The sequence below is a fragment of the Haliotis rubra genome, unplaced genomic scaffold, assembly GCF_003918875.1.
Source record: "Haliotis rubra isolate DU_JTF1 unplaced genomic scaffold, ASM391887v1 Scf34, whole genome shotgun sequence".
Classification (NCBI taxonomy): Eukaryota; Metazoa; Mollusca; class Gastropoda; order Lepetellida; family Haliotidae; genus Haliotis; species Haliotis rubra.
Window position 1 is genome coordinate 159,961 of NW_025767013.1, and position 15,765 is coordinate 175,725.

General features: G+C 38.3%; 1 protein-coding gene across 1 annotated transcript in view; it reads left to right on the plus strand.

Moving 5' to 3' along the window:
* LOC124284568 overlaps positions 1 to 14,701 on the plus strand; it is a 50,281-nt gene extending 35,580 nt beyond the window's left edge. The window contains 13 exon segments of the mRNA XM_046720661.1: positions 254 to 473; positions 919 to 961; positions 1,164 to 1,261; positions 1,391 to 1,578; positions 5,627 to 5,822; positions 6,207 to 6,301; positions 6,524 to 6,610; positions 7,294 to 7,520; positions 7,909 to 7,993; positions 8,118 to 8,299; positions 9,387 to 9,459; positions 10,125 to 10,376; positions 11,014 to 14,701. Of these exon segments, the coding sequence (XP_046576617.1) occupies positions 254 to 473; positions 919 to 961; positions 1,164 to 1,261; positions 1,391 to 1,578; positions 5,627 to 5,822; positions 6,207 to 6,301; positions 6,524 to 6,610; positions 7,294 to 7,520; positions 7,909 to 7,993; positions 8,118 to 8,299; positions 9,387 to 9,459; positions 10,125 to 10,376; positions 11,014 to 11,157 (1,890 nt within the window). The 3' untranslated portion in view covers positions 11,158 to 14,701.
* The last annotated feature ends 1,064 nt before the right edge of the window (positions 14,702 to 15,765 follow it).

Here is a 15,765-nt window from a genome sequence, read left to right on the forward strand (position 1 = left end):
TGACTGGTCATGGGTTTTTTTTACATTTAACTTCATCTTAAATTATGACCTTGACTTTCATTACTTTTTAAGTTTGATTTGATAATTTGCGGCGGGGGATTTTGTCACCTTAGTGACAATGCTTGTATGTATATAATTGGTGATTCCTTAACAAGTACAGAGAGCATGTATTTCTGGAGTATATGCATATTTTCTAATGAAACCTTGCATATGTATCAAACACATGCTGAACTTGCCCTGTTTTCTCTTGTAGCTGAAACCGCATCCTGACCCAAGTAGTGCTAATAGAATCATAAGCCAGACTGTGATAAAACCAATGTCCAACCGAGAAAGGTGCTTTGCTCGAAAGAAAAGTATATTCTTGGTTAGGAACATTGATAAAGTTCGACAAATCAAACAGAAAATGCAGCAGCCTGAGAGAGAGAAGGATTCAGAGAGAGAAGGAGCAAGGGACTCGGGAGTCGTCAATTCAGGTTAGGACCACTTGGAAATACTTTCTCTCTTACCATATTGGCTTGAATACTTGGCATGACCCATTTTGAGTATTTCCAAACGATTGGTAGAAGTGATTTGCATTGTGCAAGATTCACTATTCGTCAGTAGTTTTAATGAACATTCTGGGTACATTACGTAAAGCCCATTTCTGGTGTCCCCCACCATGATATTCCTAAAAGTGGCGTAAAACCCAACTCACTCACTCACTAATGAACATTCCTTTAGTATAAATGCCAGCCATTTCTTATATGTGACTTCTGACATCATAGTATATTTGTATCATTTTAGTAATAATCATAATGATAATAATGTTAATAATAATTGTTGGTCTGGTAAGGAATTTTATTTGATTCTTGAGGAAGTCTTGTCCGGTAGATTATTACCTTAAATAATTTTCACATTTTGTATTATTTTCTTCTACAGATCTCTTCCTCACCCAGCTTAATGACAGATCTGTCAAAACCAGGTGCGTTTCTTTGTTTTTTGTTTGAGGGTGCACAAAATCAACACTGTTTCATTTGACATGTAAAATATTTGTTAGATAATGTATGCTTCTCCTTAAATGTCACTTTTCAAGGAAAATGGGTTGTAAAGTTGATGTTCACTTATTTTTCTGACCCAAAGCTTTCATAATCATTTATTTGTATCGTTGTTGTTGTTGTTTTCAGACTAGTGGCAATGGCAGAGGAGAATCCTGAGCTGCAGAAGAGATACAAGCTAGTCAAAGTCTTCACAAGGATATTTGATGTCATTGCATCATTCAAAGGTATTACATATTTATGTATCCATTGGGGATTCTGGGTTAGGATTGGTCCCAGCAATCTCTGCTGGTTGTAAAGTGCACTTTGTAAATGGTTTTCAAAACATGTATTTATTGTCTGTTTCTGTTCTGCAGATGAGGATGGCAACCTGATTGCAACCCCTCTGATGAACTTGCCTTCTCGGAAGAAAAGCCCTGACTACTACAAACTTATAGATGACCCTATAGACCTTCAGCTGATTGGGAAAAACATCAGCAAGGGGCACTATTCTGATATGGAATATTTGGAGAATGACATGAACAAGCTTTTCAGGAATGTTGAGGTAAGATGGAGTGACAGTGTGCAATAAATGTACTATCAAATATCGCTTATCCAAGCACTTACATTTTCTCACATTTTGTCTGGATAAATGGATTTCCAGATATCTGAAACACACTTCCTGAAATTTTATAGAAACAAAACTCCACTACTGTATAATTCTTAATCTAATTCATGTGAATGAACAGGCGATAAGAAACTAGGTTATTGGTTGTGGGGTGGGTGGGTGAAATTGTGTTTAGACTTCATTGGACCAAATTGATTACCATTTATATTGTGTTCATTTTGGCTGTTTATGTGCAGGGATTAAGATTACTGTGTGTATTTTCTTGTAAACCTGTCTGGAAATAGCAGTTGGCTCTGAACACATTTTCTCCCTATGTACATTTCTGTCAGTTAGAAAGTACCCAAGCATGGCAATTTTTTTTTTTGTCTGTGTGTGTGTGAGTGTGCATGTGTGTGTGTCATAAGCTCTGTCTAGATATAGAATAAAATAGTATTAATAACCAGTGTGTGTAATATCAGGTTCAAATTAACACTGATTTCTTGATACCCATCCCTTTGATGAATTGTAAAAGCAAAGACTGTCAAGCGTGGTTGCATCCGATAATGGCCACTGAATTAGTGTGTATTACTGCAAATTACTGTCCAGATCAATAAAACATATTGTATAGTATTTATTTTTCCTTATCCTGACTACCAAAAAGACGTTAAAATATGGTACTTGTTGGTCCCTGCCTGGCGCTCGGCATTAATGGGTACATCAAGGACTGGTCGGCTCGGAGTCAGTTTAATGTGTCTGAGTGGGGTATTCATGCTTCACTGCGGCATGGTATCTCAGTGGGCTAGCACTATAAAACCAGCTTAAGTCTGGGCTAGTACAAGCAGCCGCACCTACACATACACACGCATGCACGTCGTCATATGAGCGAAATATTCTCAAGCATGACGTTAAACCCAATTTCACCTCACCTCACCTTATCCTGACTCATGATATTTTGCTTGCCTCCATCTTCTATGCGAATGGTAGTGGAACACTTGAATCCCTTGTAGTTCCCTAAAGCGGACATAAAAGTTCACTCACCAACGAGTTGCCTCCCTTTTCGTGTGACTTGCCATGCTTGTCACTCTCTCCTCTATCACCCAAGCGGATTGTTTGGCCGAGCACTGGAGTCCCGTATACGGCACCATATCTTTTAATATTTAGATCCTTTTATCCAAATTACGCTGTGTATGGTTTTGGTTGTATTTAGCTTGCATTGTATGCCAAAATTATTTGTCTTTTGTGACATATTTCATCACTATGTAGTTTGTTTACATTTGATGAAATCTTGCAGTGTTTGCAGGTACCAGCTATCAGTGGCTGATCCTCACCCCCAATGCCCGTCATGCAGTAATCCATGTTCTTCCAACTTGCATTGCAGTTATTGGTTAATATATCAAATTTACAATTTAATCAATACTTGTTTTACATCTATATACGTTCGATGGAACAGGTAAGGAAGTCTTCTCAAGTCACTGGTGATAAATCCGGAGATAATGCCGGTAACCGTATGTTGTCTACTACTGCTGAAATACATAATTCTGGTGTTTTACCGAGTACGATGTAGGGGCAGTCGTCTGCTGCTGTTAGAAATGTAACCACGTCTAATAAGAGGCCTGCTACGACTGAGACGAAGAAGATGTCTTCATCGTCTGCGACGCAGAAGAAGTCATCTTTATCTAGATCATCGTCGAAATCATCTCGTCCCAGCAAGACAACTCATCAGAGATCGTTTAATGAAGACATTGTGCCGCCCGATGAAGCAGACGTGTTTGCTGACCCGCCCATACTTCTACCTGAAGTACCGTTTAGATCTACTAGAACGGCGACGCAGTCTACCTCTACGACGACACGATCATCCCCTGCAACTATGACAGCTGCTCAGCTGTTCAACGACCAGCCTCCAACAACACAGACATCGGTCATCAGAGACAACATCAGCAAAGTAGACGCAGACGCAGACAACACCTCAGCGTTCGTGAACGCTTCGTCCACACTGCATCAGTTCCAGCCTACAACGCAGAACTTCGACCCAGGCGACTTTATGAGGCAGTTTACAACGCAGATGATGGCCATGTTGGAGCGTCGGTTCGCCGAGGAAGCAGCAGCACGGCAGAACCTTACGATGGCAGACAATGTTCGCAAACCCTCAGACCTTCGCGAACCTGAGAGATCTACATCTACGTCCCATAGGTCTACAACTGAAGATGACGTTCGCGAAGATCTTCACACTCAGAAGACTCTATCATCATGGGTGAAGATGAAGGTTCCACGAACGTTCATGAGTCTACAAGGGATACGTCTGCGAACCCTCAACGTTTGAGAATGTCAAGAAGTTGCTCTCCGAGATCCAGCTGTTCCACATCTAGATCCCGCAGCCCCTGTAGAAGGTTCGCTAAAGGAGGGTTCGCGAAGGCACGCTTCAACGGAACCGGAACTATCTGATGAAGAGGGAGACTACGTATTTTCCGAAGCAGAGGTTACATCTTGGATTGCAAATGGATTGGAATTGGCATCCCCATCCAAGGAATCGAATGAAGCATTTACTTACAGGATGTGGAAGGACGACTTCGACACCCTCTTGATTCCACCTATTGAACCAATCTCCATGGTCTCTGTGAACCTGCATACAGCTTTTGAGAAAGCAACCCGATATCAGAATCAACACTTACCAACGCTCAACACGAGGAGGTTCCCTCTGCATCATATGGACCCCTTCATGAGAGCGCCGGACTTAGACGACAACATGAAATTGGTCGACGACTCCAGTACCAAAGCTTATAAGGTGGAAGACAAAACTCTGGCTCAACTTGACACCACAACCAGAAGAACATTCTTCGGCTTGGCAAGATCTAGGGCAATCAATGAGGCATTCATATCCAGATTCCAGAATTCAAAGTCGGAAGAGGATAGGATGATCCTTTCATCACTGTTAACTAAGAAGAAGGACCAGCACTTTATGTCCGACCACTTGGCCTCAACGTCAGCGGGTATCACCATACGTATTAAGGTATTACGTATTAAGGTCTACTAGCATCATGTTCCTGGTGTGACAGATTTACTCAACCGCTACTAAGAGCTCCTTGGGCGGAGCCTACTATCTTCGGCGGGGAGATGATGAAGCTGCTAAGGAAACCTCACATGATTCCCGGGAAGTCATGATGACCAAGTCCATAGACACACTAGCCAACGTCAAAGGAAGTTGGAAGAATAGGATCTAGGAAGTGCTGTTACGCAGTTCGGGGGGGGGGGGGAGATACAAGACGTATCTAAGACAGCTGATGAATCCACGGAAGTGGCTTGACCCACCACCAATCCTTCGGATTCTATAACAAAAATATCATGAGTCAACTCGTGAGTGAGTGAACTTTTACGTCCACTTTAGGGAACTACAAGGGATTCAAGTGTTCCACTACCATTTGCATGGAAGAAGGAGATAAGCACAATATCATGAGTCAGGATAAGTGTATAAAAAAATCAATTTTACTTCAAAAATTACATAGTTCATTTCACGTAAATATCATCTGGTAGATGAGGTTTCCAGTTAAGGGTGGTTCCACTGTACATCTGGTTTATTTATCATGTATAAAGAATGTTGTTGAGAAATGTGAAAATGTTCCATGTTTCTAAGATAGTGCTGTAGCTCTTGATTACCTGTCAGTTAAAAAAATACAAAGTGATGATCACTGTTTGGTAGTTCACATCTAAATCTACCACATTGTAGTATAGCCAGTAAGAACAAATAGGTTGAGATATTGGTATGTTTTAAATCTAAATGTTTGAGATACTGCTGCTGTCAGATTACATTGACAAGATGTAGCTGATTGCAATGTTTGTCAGATAAAAACATGTCATTTGTTACCAACTAAACCTAGTTAAGATTTAAGATGTTCTGGTTGATATTCTTTTCACACCAATTGGCAATTGATATTGTTGATATAGAGTGTCCTTTCATGATGTTGTGTAATGTAGATTCATATTACTGATTCGACCCCACTTTATTCAACAGAACTACTGTGGTCGCAAGTCAGAAATGGGTAAAATTGTCGTGAAGCTAAGGAAAGTATTTTCGCAAGCTAAGGCTGAGGAGACCTCCCAACTGGAGATCATCTTAGGTGAAGGCAGTGTTACGCCACCAGTACTTGAGGCTGAAGTTGTGGAAACACCTGGAGACAAGACCAATGCTACTCCTGCAACCACAACAAGTAAGTATGTTAGTTTAGTGATAACGATACAAATCAACCAAATATCAACCATGTGAAAGATCACGTGTCATGGAGGGAAAATGATCAAACATTGTTTTATGTCGATCATATTTAACTTACTGACCATACTACCATCATCATTTAATACATTAGGCGTAATTTGTCAGGTAACCACTCTCAGCAAGTAGTCCTCTCAGGTGTTGCCGATTCTGTTTGTAGAGACATTCTGTTTGCAACCGATAATTGAAAACCAAATGATTCTGTGATCAGGTCAAGTTTCCATTGATAGTGAGTTGAGACAACTTCCCATTTAAAGATGAGCCCGAATCCAAACTGATTCTGATTATGTGGTGACTTATTGAGACTTTCATTGCCTGTTGATAGAACCACCAGAGGATGAAGAAGAGGAAGAGGTGATCAGATGTATTTGCGGTATCTTCAGAGATGAAGGCCTCATGATCATGTGTGAAACTTGTAACGTAAGTGTTAGCTTTGGATCCCATTATTCTGCTTCATTGAAGAATGTTTATTCACATCATGCTTGTCTGTAGTCATTAATTCATCTCTTTTCTCAGTCATAAGTATATCATTGTCACTCCATGAACAGAAAATTGTACATCTTTCATAATGTCGCATCATTTTTTCTTTAGTGTGAAAGTACAAAGTATGTTGTTGAAGGGAGGTAACTCTTAACATTGCAGATATGGCAGCACTGTGACTGTGTGGGAATATCTGGAGATGTGGAGCACTACACCTGTGAAATTTGTGATCCCAGGCCATATGATAAGGTATGATGGTGTGACGTGTCTGCTATTGTCTTCACATATTAGTGATAGCTCATTGTTCCAAAGGTTTCTCTGCCCAGTGACGTTAAAGGTACCCAGCATTTCTTCCACCAGTTTGAAGACACTTGTTATCGCAATTAGTTCAATTCCCAGCTATTTTTTGTCATTGGATTTTATACCAAGTTCTTTCTGCCATAATTTACAAGTCGCGTTAAGCCAAGGCAAGCGACCGACACAAAGACTGTTTGTGTAGAAAGGTTTTCTTGGTGAGAGCTTACTCATCAATAATGTTTCATTGTATGTAAACCTATACAGGTAAACAGGGCTCGATTTAGTGCTTTGCTACTTGCAACGGTGCAACCCAACATTACAAAGTGCAACCTAGTTATTAGTCTAACTTGCACCAGGCGTAAGTCAATTTTTGAGTGGATGAACTTCTGAATAAAACATCTAAATAATTCAATAGCATATTTCTGATATTACATATTGCAATAAAAACAGTGCAACTGGAATTTGACTAGTGCAACTAGCATCTTATCTTAGGTTGCACCTGGTGCAAGTAGGTTAAAATCTCTTAAATCGAGCCCAGGTAAATATTTACAATTTTCTAGAAGCCACACAGGACTGTATTTAACTTTTTTGTAGTATTGCAAAGGGTTTGTATTTAACTGCCCTGACCTTTGCAGGAAATAAAGCTGGTTCCTCAGCCCCCAGATGCCACCCCTGGCTGTATGTACTACATGACCCTAATGAAGGATGACATGCAGATAGCTATTGGGGAGTGTGTGTACCTGAACAGAGACTACAAGCGATGCGAGGGAGCACCAGTCAGATCCTCCTCCAGACTACTGTCAAACATCAGTCCTGACAAACTGGAGATCTTCAGAATAGAACAGCTGTGGATCGATGAAAAGTAAGATCTACATGTACTTACAACTGTTATCAGAATCATTTTAAAAATAATAATTATTGTTTGCTTGTATTTAGCACTCATATGGATGAACTCAAGTATTCATATTATGGCATTATATTATGGCAATATAATGATGAATACTGTTATTTAGTCCACCCAGCTGCAATTGGGTACCTTGTGAGGATGAGGCTGTGTAATTACTCGCTGTGTCAAACGGGCAGCATGAGTTGAATACTCCCCAGGGAGTTGAGTAGGTTAAAAATTAAAAAAAAGACATCTGTTGATCAAGGGAACACTTCAGTGCCTTGAGCATGTACTAGTTGTGTGGATATGTGCTCTATATAAATATCCTATTATAATAATAATACTTTATCTGTTTTCATTATAGTGATGAGAGATACATCCTTGGCCATGCTTACCTGAGACCTAATGAAACCTATCATGAACCTACAAGGAAATTCTTCCACAATGAGGTCAGTACCGAAGATGATGCTTTTTGATAATAATATGTACTGTAACTATTGGATGTTAAATCTTTGGAATGTGAGACTTGCCATGAAATGTCTGTAGTTGACAATGTTCTTGTCTGTCTTGCAGGTGTTTAAATACCCCACATTGGAAATAGTGCCTTTGGAGGCTATCGCAGGACTGTGCTGTGTGATGGACCTGAATACTTACTGTAAAGGTCGCCCCAAGGGATACCGCTCCCAGGACATCTATGTGTGTGAATACAGAGTGGACAAGACAGCTCATCTCTTCCACAAGCTGTCGAAACCAAGGTATAACAGTCTAGTCATTCTTTCATGTGTCATCATACCTTTGATGCTTCGTCATACCTTTCATGTGTCATCATACCTTTCATATGTTGTCATACCTTTCATGTGTCACACACCTTTCATGCATCGTCATACCTTTCATGGCGTCATCCTACCTTCATGTGTCGTACCTTTTATGTGTCGTACCTTTCCTTCTTTGAAGAATCATTAAATACAGCAAATTTTAATTTGCCAGTGTAACGGTTGTGATCTAAGGAATCGAGTGTCTGAATGGAGTGCAAAAGACCTTAAAAGATGGTACTTATTGACCCTTTGATTGCTCAGCATGAAAGGGATTGAACTAAAATATGGTTGGCTTGGAGTCATTATCCAATATCTGAGTGGTGTACCCATGTTGTGGACTCTTAGGAGATTAACATTATATAACAGCATTAGTCCTGCCTAGAACAAGTAGCTACACACACAGACAAGTGTTCGCATGTCACTATATAAGACAATATCCTTGAATCAAATGTTGACACCCATTTCACTTCATGTCAACTGTTCTTGACTACCAAAGTCACACTGAACCAAGAGTGGTTTGTGGTCTGCAGAGTAGTAGTAGGAGACTATACTGCTACTACTTTTGGTAATACTAAGCTTACATTTCATTGAATTATACCTTGCGCTAATTAGTTCTGGTTATCAGGACTCTGTGTGTGTGTCAAGTGTGTCATGTTTTGTGAAAGAAGTACAAGTTGTTTACCCTGTGCTCATAGATACTAATGCTACACACACAGACAAGTGTTCGCATGTCACTATATAAGACAATATCCTTGAATCAAATGTTGACACCCATTTCACTTCATGTCAACTGTTCTTGACTACCAAAGTCACACTGAACCAAGAGTGGTTTGTGGTCTGCAGAGTAGTAGTAGGAGACTATACTGCTACTACTTTTGGTAATACTAAGCTTACATTTCATTGAATTATACCTTGCGCTAATTAGTTCTGGTTATCAGGACTCTGTGTGTGTGTCAAGTGTGTCATGTTTTGTGAAAGAAGTACAAGTTGTTTACCCTGTGCTCATAGATACTAATGTTTGTTTCAGGTTTGGTATCAACACCAAATCCTACTGCTTTGACAGATACCCACAGAAGTTGGTGCCAAAGAGAACCTATTCAGTAAGCTGGTTATATTATCATTTGGTTTCTCATTAAAGTGTAATCTATGGTATGCCAAACATAAATATAGGTGCAATTTGTTTCAGAGATCTATTGTCATCAGCTCTAATATATACATATATCTCTGTCCTGATATTTTCGGCAGATGTTTTCAGACTAATGCCTTCATCGATTCAAAATGGATACCATTTATGAAATATTAACATACAGCTTTATTTTTCTTATCTTAATTGGTATCTAGGTTGCATCTATTTTGTGTGTTTTTAGAATGTTTTTGCCGCATTCTGAAATTTTAACCTTGCAACCTTTGACCAATTTGAAAGGTCAAATTTCCCTGTTTGCCTGAAATAGTAAGTTGCGTGGGTAAACTTGTCCATTGTCGCTGTGTTTGTAAGGAAACAATTTATGGTTGACCAGATCACTTTCCCCAACTCTTTCTGAATGAAGATTTAACATTTTGGAAGAGCTAGTTATATCTTTATTGGTGATCTTCCAGAAAATATCAGTTCCCAACAGACTTACATGACCATCTGTATATGTCAAGTTTATTTATGTCCCAGGTGAAATAAATAACAGATTGTAGTTTACCCAGTCACTGAAATCTATTTCATGTCTTATAATTCTGACCATAGCAATGTTTTCAATATGTGACCTTGTTATTACAGCCACATGAAGTGCCAGAACAGTACAAGCGCCGTGGGCCTGGTGAGAGACAACATGGGAGTGGGACAAGCTCAGTCAAGTCAGACTCAGGATCAGGGCAAGGGAAGAAAGGTGAAGGAGAGCGGGGACGTCCCAGCAAGAGTGATGGAGGTGACAAGGGAGACAATCAGGAGAAGCAGAAGAAGCAAAAGGATCGTGATTCTGATGCTGAGTCTGAGGAAGACCTACCGCTGGCAAGGGTCAAAGAATTAAAGGTAAATGTTTTAACTTTTGTTTCTTAAATATAACTGTAAATTATTACATGGAATCAATGTTCTTAGCTACAAAATGTCCTGAATTTTCATACTTGTTACATATTTGCAAGTAAAATGCAAAAATAGTTTACATAATTTCCGTCGTTAACTAAAATCACAAGTTCTAAGTGTTCATAGATTCTCGTAAAAAAGGATCATCAGTGAGCTTAACACACATTTGTACCAAATGGTATTAAGCCTGTGTATAATGTTGTCCATTTGAGACACTCTACTTGTATTATTGGAAATTACTGAGTCAAATAGAAGCTAAGCTTCACATAATCATCTGAGTTGCAGGGATGGGGTATGTGCCTATTGTAGTATAGACAATTCATATCATTTGGCTTTAGTGTCGCAACTTGCATTAATGAATGCAGATTGGAAAAATTGGCATTTATCAGAATCTTGTCTGTACACTTTTGATAACCTACTGATATAATTTGTGCAATCTGGATTTCATTGAAGATAATCAGGTTGTGATAGCTAACTTTACATTTCCCTCATTTGAGCACTAGAGTATTAGTGGCCTTATATCTTTTGTTTGAATGATACAGAACATCACCTCCGTTGTTTAGAAAACATGTTACTTTGTTTCCAGAAAAAGGAGAAGAAGGAACGCCTGAACAAAATCTTGATAAAAATGCTGGGCAACATTCCTGGTAAACAAAAGATTGACGTGACATACCTGTTGGAGGAAGGGTCTGGGAAGAGACCAAGGAAAAAAACACAAACGCACTTTTGATAACAAAAGTAAAGGAGTGGCATATGCCAGGTTTGAATTGTACCAATATGAAAAATTTACTTAGCGTGTGTGTTTTTCATACTCTTACATTTGAAATCGAGACTTCAAGAGTTTGTGACTGATTTCTATAATTTCAGTATGTGTTCTTATTTATTGACAGTGATAGTGTCAGTGTTCATTCAACTTGTGCATAAAATGCGACAAGAGTTCACTGTGTTCAGAATGTTTGTGAAGACAATTCTTTGTCAATAGGGCCGTCTTGTATACCAAACAAAAGCAAGTGTTTGCCATTTGCAACTATTACCAAAGTCTTTGTAATCAGACAAGCGAAATATGGAGACCTTTTTCAAGTGTGAACATGCTTGTAAGGCCAGACACCAACCTAAAGTAGACAGTTGTTTGATCATGTTAGTTGAGACTGAACCTCACTAACAATATTTCAAGTTAAAATGTGGCAGCTATGAAGTTAGACAAAACCTGGTTGAAGACATTCATTCACCTGGAACCATTTTCATTAGGCTTCAATTCCATTGCATGGTGTGCTGTTATAGAGGAAGATTTCATCAGTCCGTGGAAATTTGTTACTCATCTCTTGATCTTGTTCAGAAAGCTGGCTTGTTCATTAAAAAGATACATTTCAAGGCAACAGGAACTATTTTCAATGGAAGGTACTCAAGGAATGCATAATATACTTATTTTGAGACAACAAATAACCCAAATAGTTTTGTGGATGTGTCTTTGGAAGTGAAAGTGTGACTTATGAATGGTTTACATTGTGAAAAAGCATGCAAGTTACAGAAATTCCTTTCATATTTGTTTTTGTCCCCTTTCATTCAGACTGTCACTCACCAAACTTGTGTCGGGATCAGGTGTCTGGCTGTGGTTACCAATTTGTCCAGAAAACTCCATGTTTTGTGTGATCACACGCGGTAGTTATTGTGCCTCGTTTGATTTGAAACTGAATGTGGGCATTTCAGTTTTAGTGAGGATGTAGCTATTTATTTGTTGATGAACAAAATGAGATTTGTTACCTGTTATATTCTGTGGACATGAAACCCTACTTAAGTGCCATGATTTTATCTTGATGAGCCCACAGGCTCTAGAAGTAGTTTTAAACAAGTTGTTAATGTTTAGAGGAATTGTTGTAGAGAACATTCAATGAAATTGCTATGTAATCTCCAGAAATATGGAACAAATTGCTTACTTTACTAGATCTACAAGTTGACTTTTTTTCTAGTTTTCTGTTCAAGAAACTAACAAGGTGGAACAGTTGTTAAGTTTAAGATGCAACCTTTGATGCAGTCATGTTTTTTGTGAGGATAAAATCTGATACTGTTACTTTTGCCTTACCTAACTGATAAATGTACTTTAATGGAGCAAAAATATTTTGACTGTATTGCATATTTGTTTGATATTATGTATCAGTCCTTTGTTACACTGTGAATGTAAGGTACTCTGTGTTCAGATAATTCTCACTTGCATTTTGGTGCCGATTTTGCTGACAACACGAGCCTTTTAAAACATTAATATGTAACAAAGATAAATTGTGATGGCTTTTCTATCTAAGTAGTAAATAGAGCTATTCCCACCTTTACTGTTACAGTGGAAAGAAAGTGGTCAATGTGTTCAATGTTCATGTGCACTAATACTTAACATTACTGTAGTGTGGTAACTTGGAAATCCAGAAACTGCCGTTAAAGTAATCAAATAGCTTGGTGCTTCCAGTTATGAGTTACAGTATTTAGGAGGAAGTCTAAGCTGAGAGAAGGGACAATGTAGGATTGTCTTATGGTGCTGACAATCTTGGGCTGTTCATTGGCTCCTACCAGACATAATATGGTGGCTGTGGTACATATGAAATTGCTCGACTTGCTAAAATGGCTGCATGAAAGCTAGTCAAGCAAACTTTTTGTCAAAAATGAAATAAATAGGGCAGCAAGAATATTTTGCATGTGACGATACTTTTATAATTGTGACATTGATAACAGAAACAGATGAAATCTGCAGTTATCTGATGATCATGCCCCTTCCTGCTAGGTATTCATTCTCAATTACACTACAATCACATATATTTTCATGCAGGACCTGTCAATTACCTATTTGAGCAATTTGTATATTTCCGGTAACAGCACCTGTGTATTAAGTTTGAGGGACAGCTGATGGTATCAGTGTTCACATGCAAGGGAGGGGCAGCATCTAGTGATTGTGTAGAAGAGATCTGTGCTGCCTATGAAGTCCATTTCTCTGTAGTAAATGTCTTGTTATGTATTTTCTGCATGCACTGCTGGGACAGACTGGGAAGGCACATCCCTAGCCAACAATTGGCCAAAACAATCATGTCCTGCAGTATTTAAAGACCATGAAATCAAATGAGTTAAGTGTTAATGTCGTAAAGGCAAAACATTTTAGTGTGTAAATGATACCAGAATTTGCCTTCACCTTTCTTGGATTCCTTATGAATTAAGGTCACATTATGTAATTTATGATAGATTTTTAATGACATCAATTTCAATTGGTTACATGGTCTTAAACTTGTTTGTTGTGTTCAGTGTGATAATGTGACAAAGTTATTGTACAGAAGAGTGACTGGGTATAAGTGTAATGGTTGTATGCGAGAGTGAGAGCAATAATTTTATTCTATGCAATGGGAAGTGTTCGAAAACATGCATCCCTCTTTGTTGTATATATATGGATTTATTCTAATATTGTTGTGACTTCACTTGCTGAAGAAAGCAGTTGTGCTGAGAACATACTGATGACGCTTGTGCAAGCTTTGTACATACGCCGCCGCAGTAAAATATGCTGCAGCTTATTTAAGTTCCTGGAGGGTAAAGAATCAAATTCAAATGGATAAAATCATTGGTGGTCATGATAGAGTATCAAATACTCAGCTGTATATGTGTAGCTATATTTTGTGTATATATAAAACTATCCCTGCAGTATTTTCCTGACAAGGAGGGGACCTGACTTACCGGATGGTGGGTCAGCCAGTTTGACTTTCTACTTGACCTGTACTTACATAACCCATTCATCCCTGGAGGATGTGTGTATATTTCACATTCACATCCTGTCATACCATTGGTTGTTTTGTAGATAAATATGTATTGTACATTACATTTTGTAGATATATATGTATTGTACATTATATACATACAATTATCATTTTAAACCTTTACCAAATTGTGTTCAGAAGCAGCTAAACCATTTATTTTTGCCAAATGCTTTCAGTTTTGTTCTAGCAAAGGCACATACAATTATCCATGAAATCTTATTTTTAGAATGAAAAGCGCATGAAGCAAATGAACAAAGCGCGCATCACATGTGATACTCTTGTAAAGATGACATTATTTGTGTCTTTAGTTGATCCTCTACGATCGTCCGTGATTTCAGTCTTCTGTGCACACCTGTTGTCATTTATCAAGGTCATATCAAACCATTTGCATTTACTTTCTCCTCTTTTCATACTAGAGTCCTATATAGAACCATCATGATTCAAAGTGGAGTGCAACTACACCAGATGTTAATAAAATCATAGGTAAAATAAGCAGTGTTTTGTTGTCGGTCTCAAGTACCTGTCATGCTGGCAGCTGATGAAGGAACTTGCTTTTCAGTGCTGATATATATGTTGCCATTCATTAGTATTCAAGCTTTATCATGAAGTCCATACATGGGCATCCATGTTGGTGGTTGATTGCCTAACAAAGATGACAATCTGCCAAATCCTGCAAATTATGACTGAATATCAACTGGCAGCAAATGAAGAACGTATCACAATGTACAGAGAAATTTGCTTTATTTATGACAAAAAATGCAGAAGTGATTTTATGAGTATGAAGTATGCAAATGAAAAAAGCTATATACACTTATTTTGCATAGTCATAGTGAACTGTCATTTCATGATAAGGATACAAGAAACTTTTCAGTGATTCTAAGGTAAGGTAAACAGACTACAGGTTTATTGTACAAGGTAAACTTCTACGAATGGTGAAATATGTTCGTTTCGTAATGTGCGGTGGCCCTGAGATATTCTTATGACTTTAATTCCATGTAAAACAAAGTATCAGCTTAGTATTGCTATGACTGAGGTGATTATTGGAATCTCATGATGTCCTTTAAGGACTGACATGCAGTAGAAAATATCAGCAGTATTGGAATGAATTTTCTTTTTAAGTCCTGTAATGTTTTAAACAATGGTGATAACATTAAGTTTGACTTAACAAGGTTTATAGTTATCATTGAACAACTGGCAATGGTATTGTGTATATTGATGACAATGCTAAGCTCCAGTTCAGATAATTTGACTCCAGAACAGTAAAAACCCTGCCTCAAGCTAAAGCACACGCACAAATTTAATCCTCCGCTTCATTCCTGAGGGGTCACGGAGGTAATTATTAAAAAAACATCACACTTGCAACTTCCAAGAGAGCAACTCAGTTGCCATGTGAATGAGACCATTTTATATCAACATTGACTTTACTTTTCAGGCATTACCTGAAGGCAAGAATTAATTGATTTCCACTTCTATATTTTTTTTATAACCCAAATGAGTATTTGATAGCTGACAAATTTACATTTTAGTGTTTTTGGGTAGTTTTCAAGTTTCAAAAA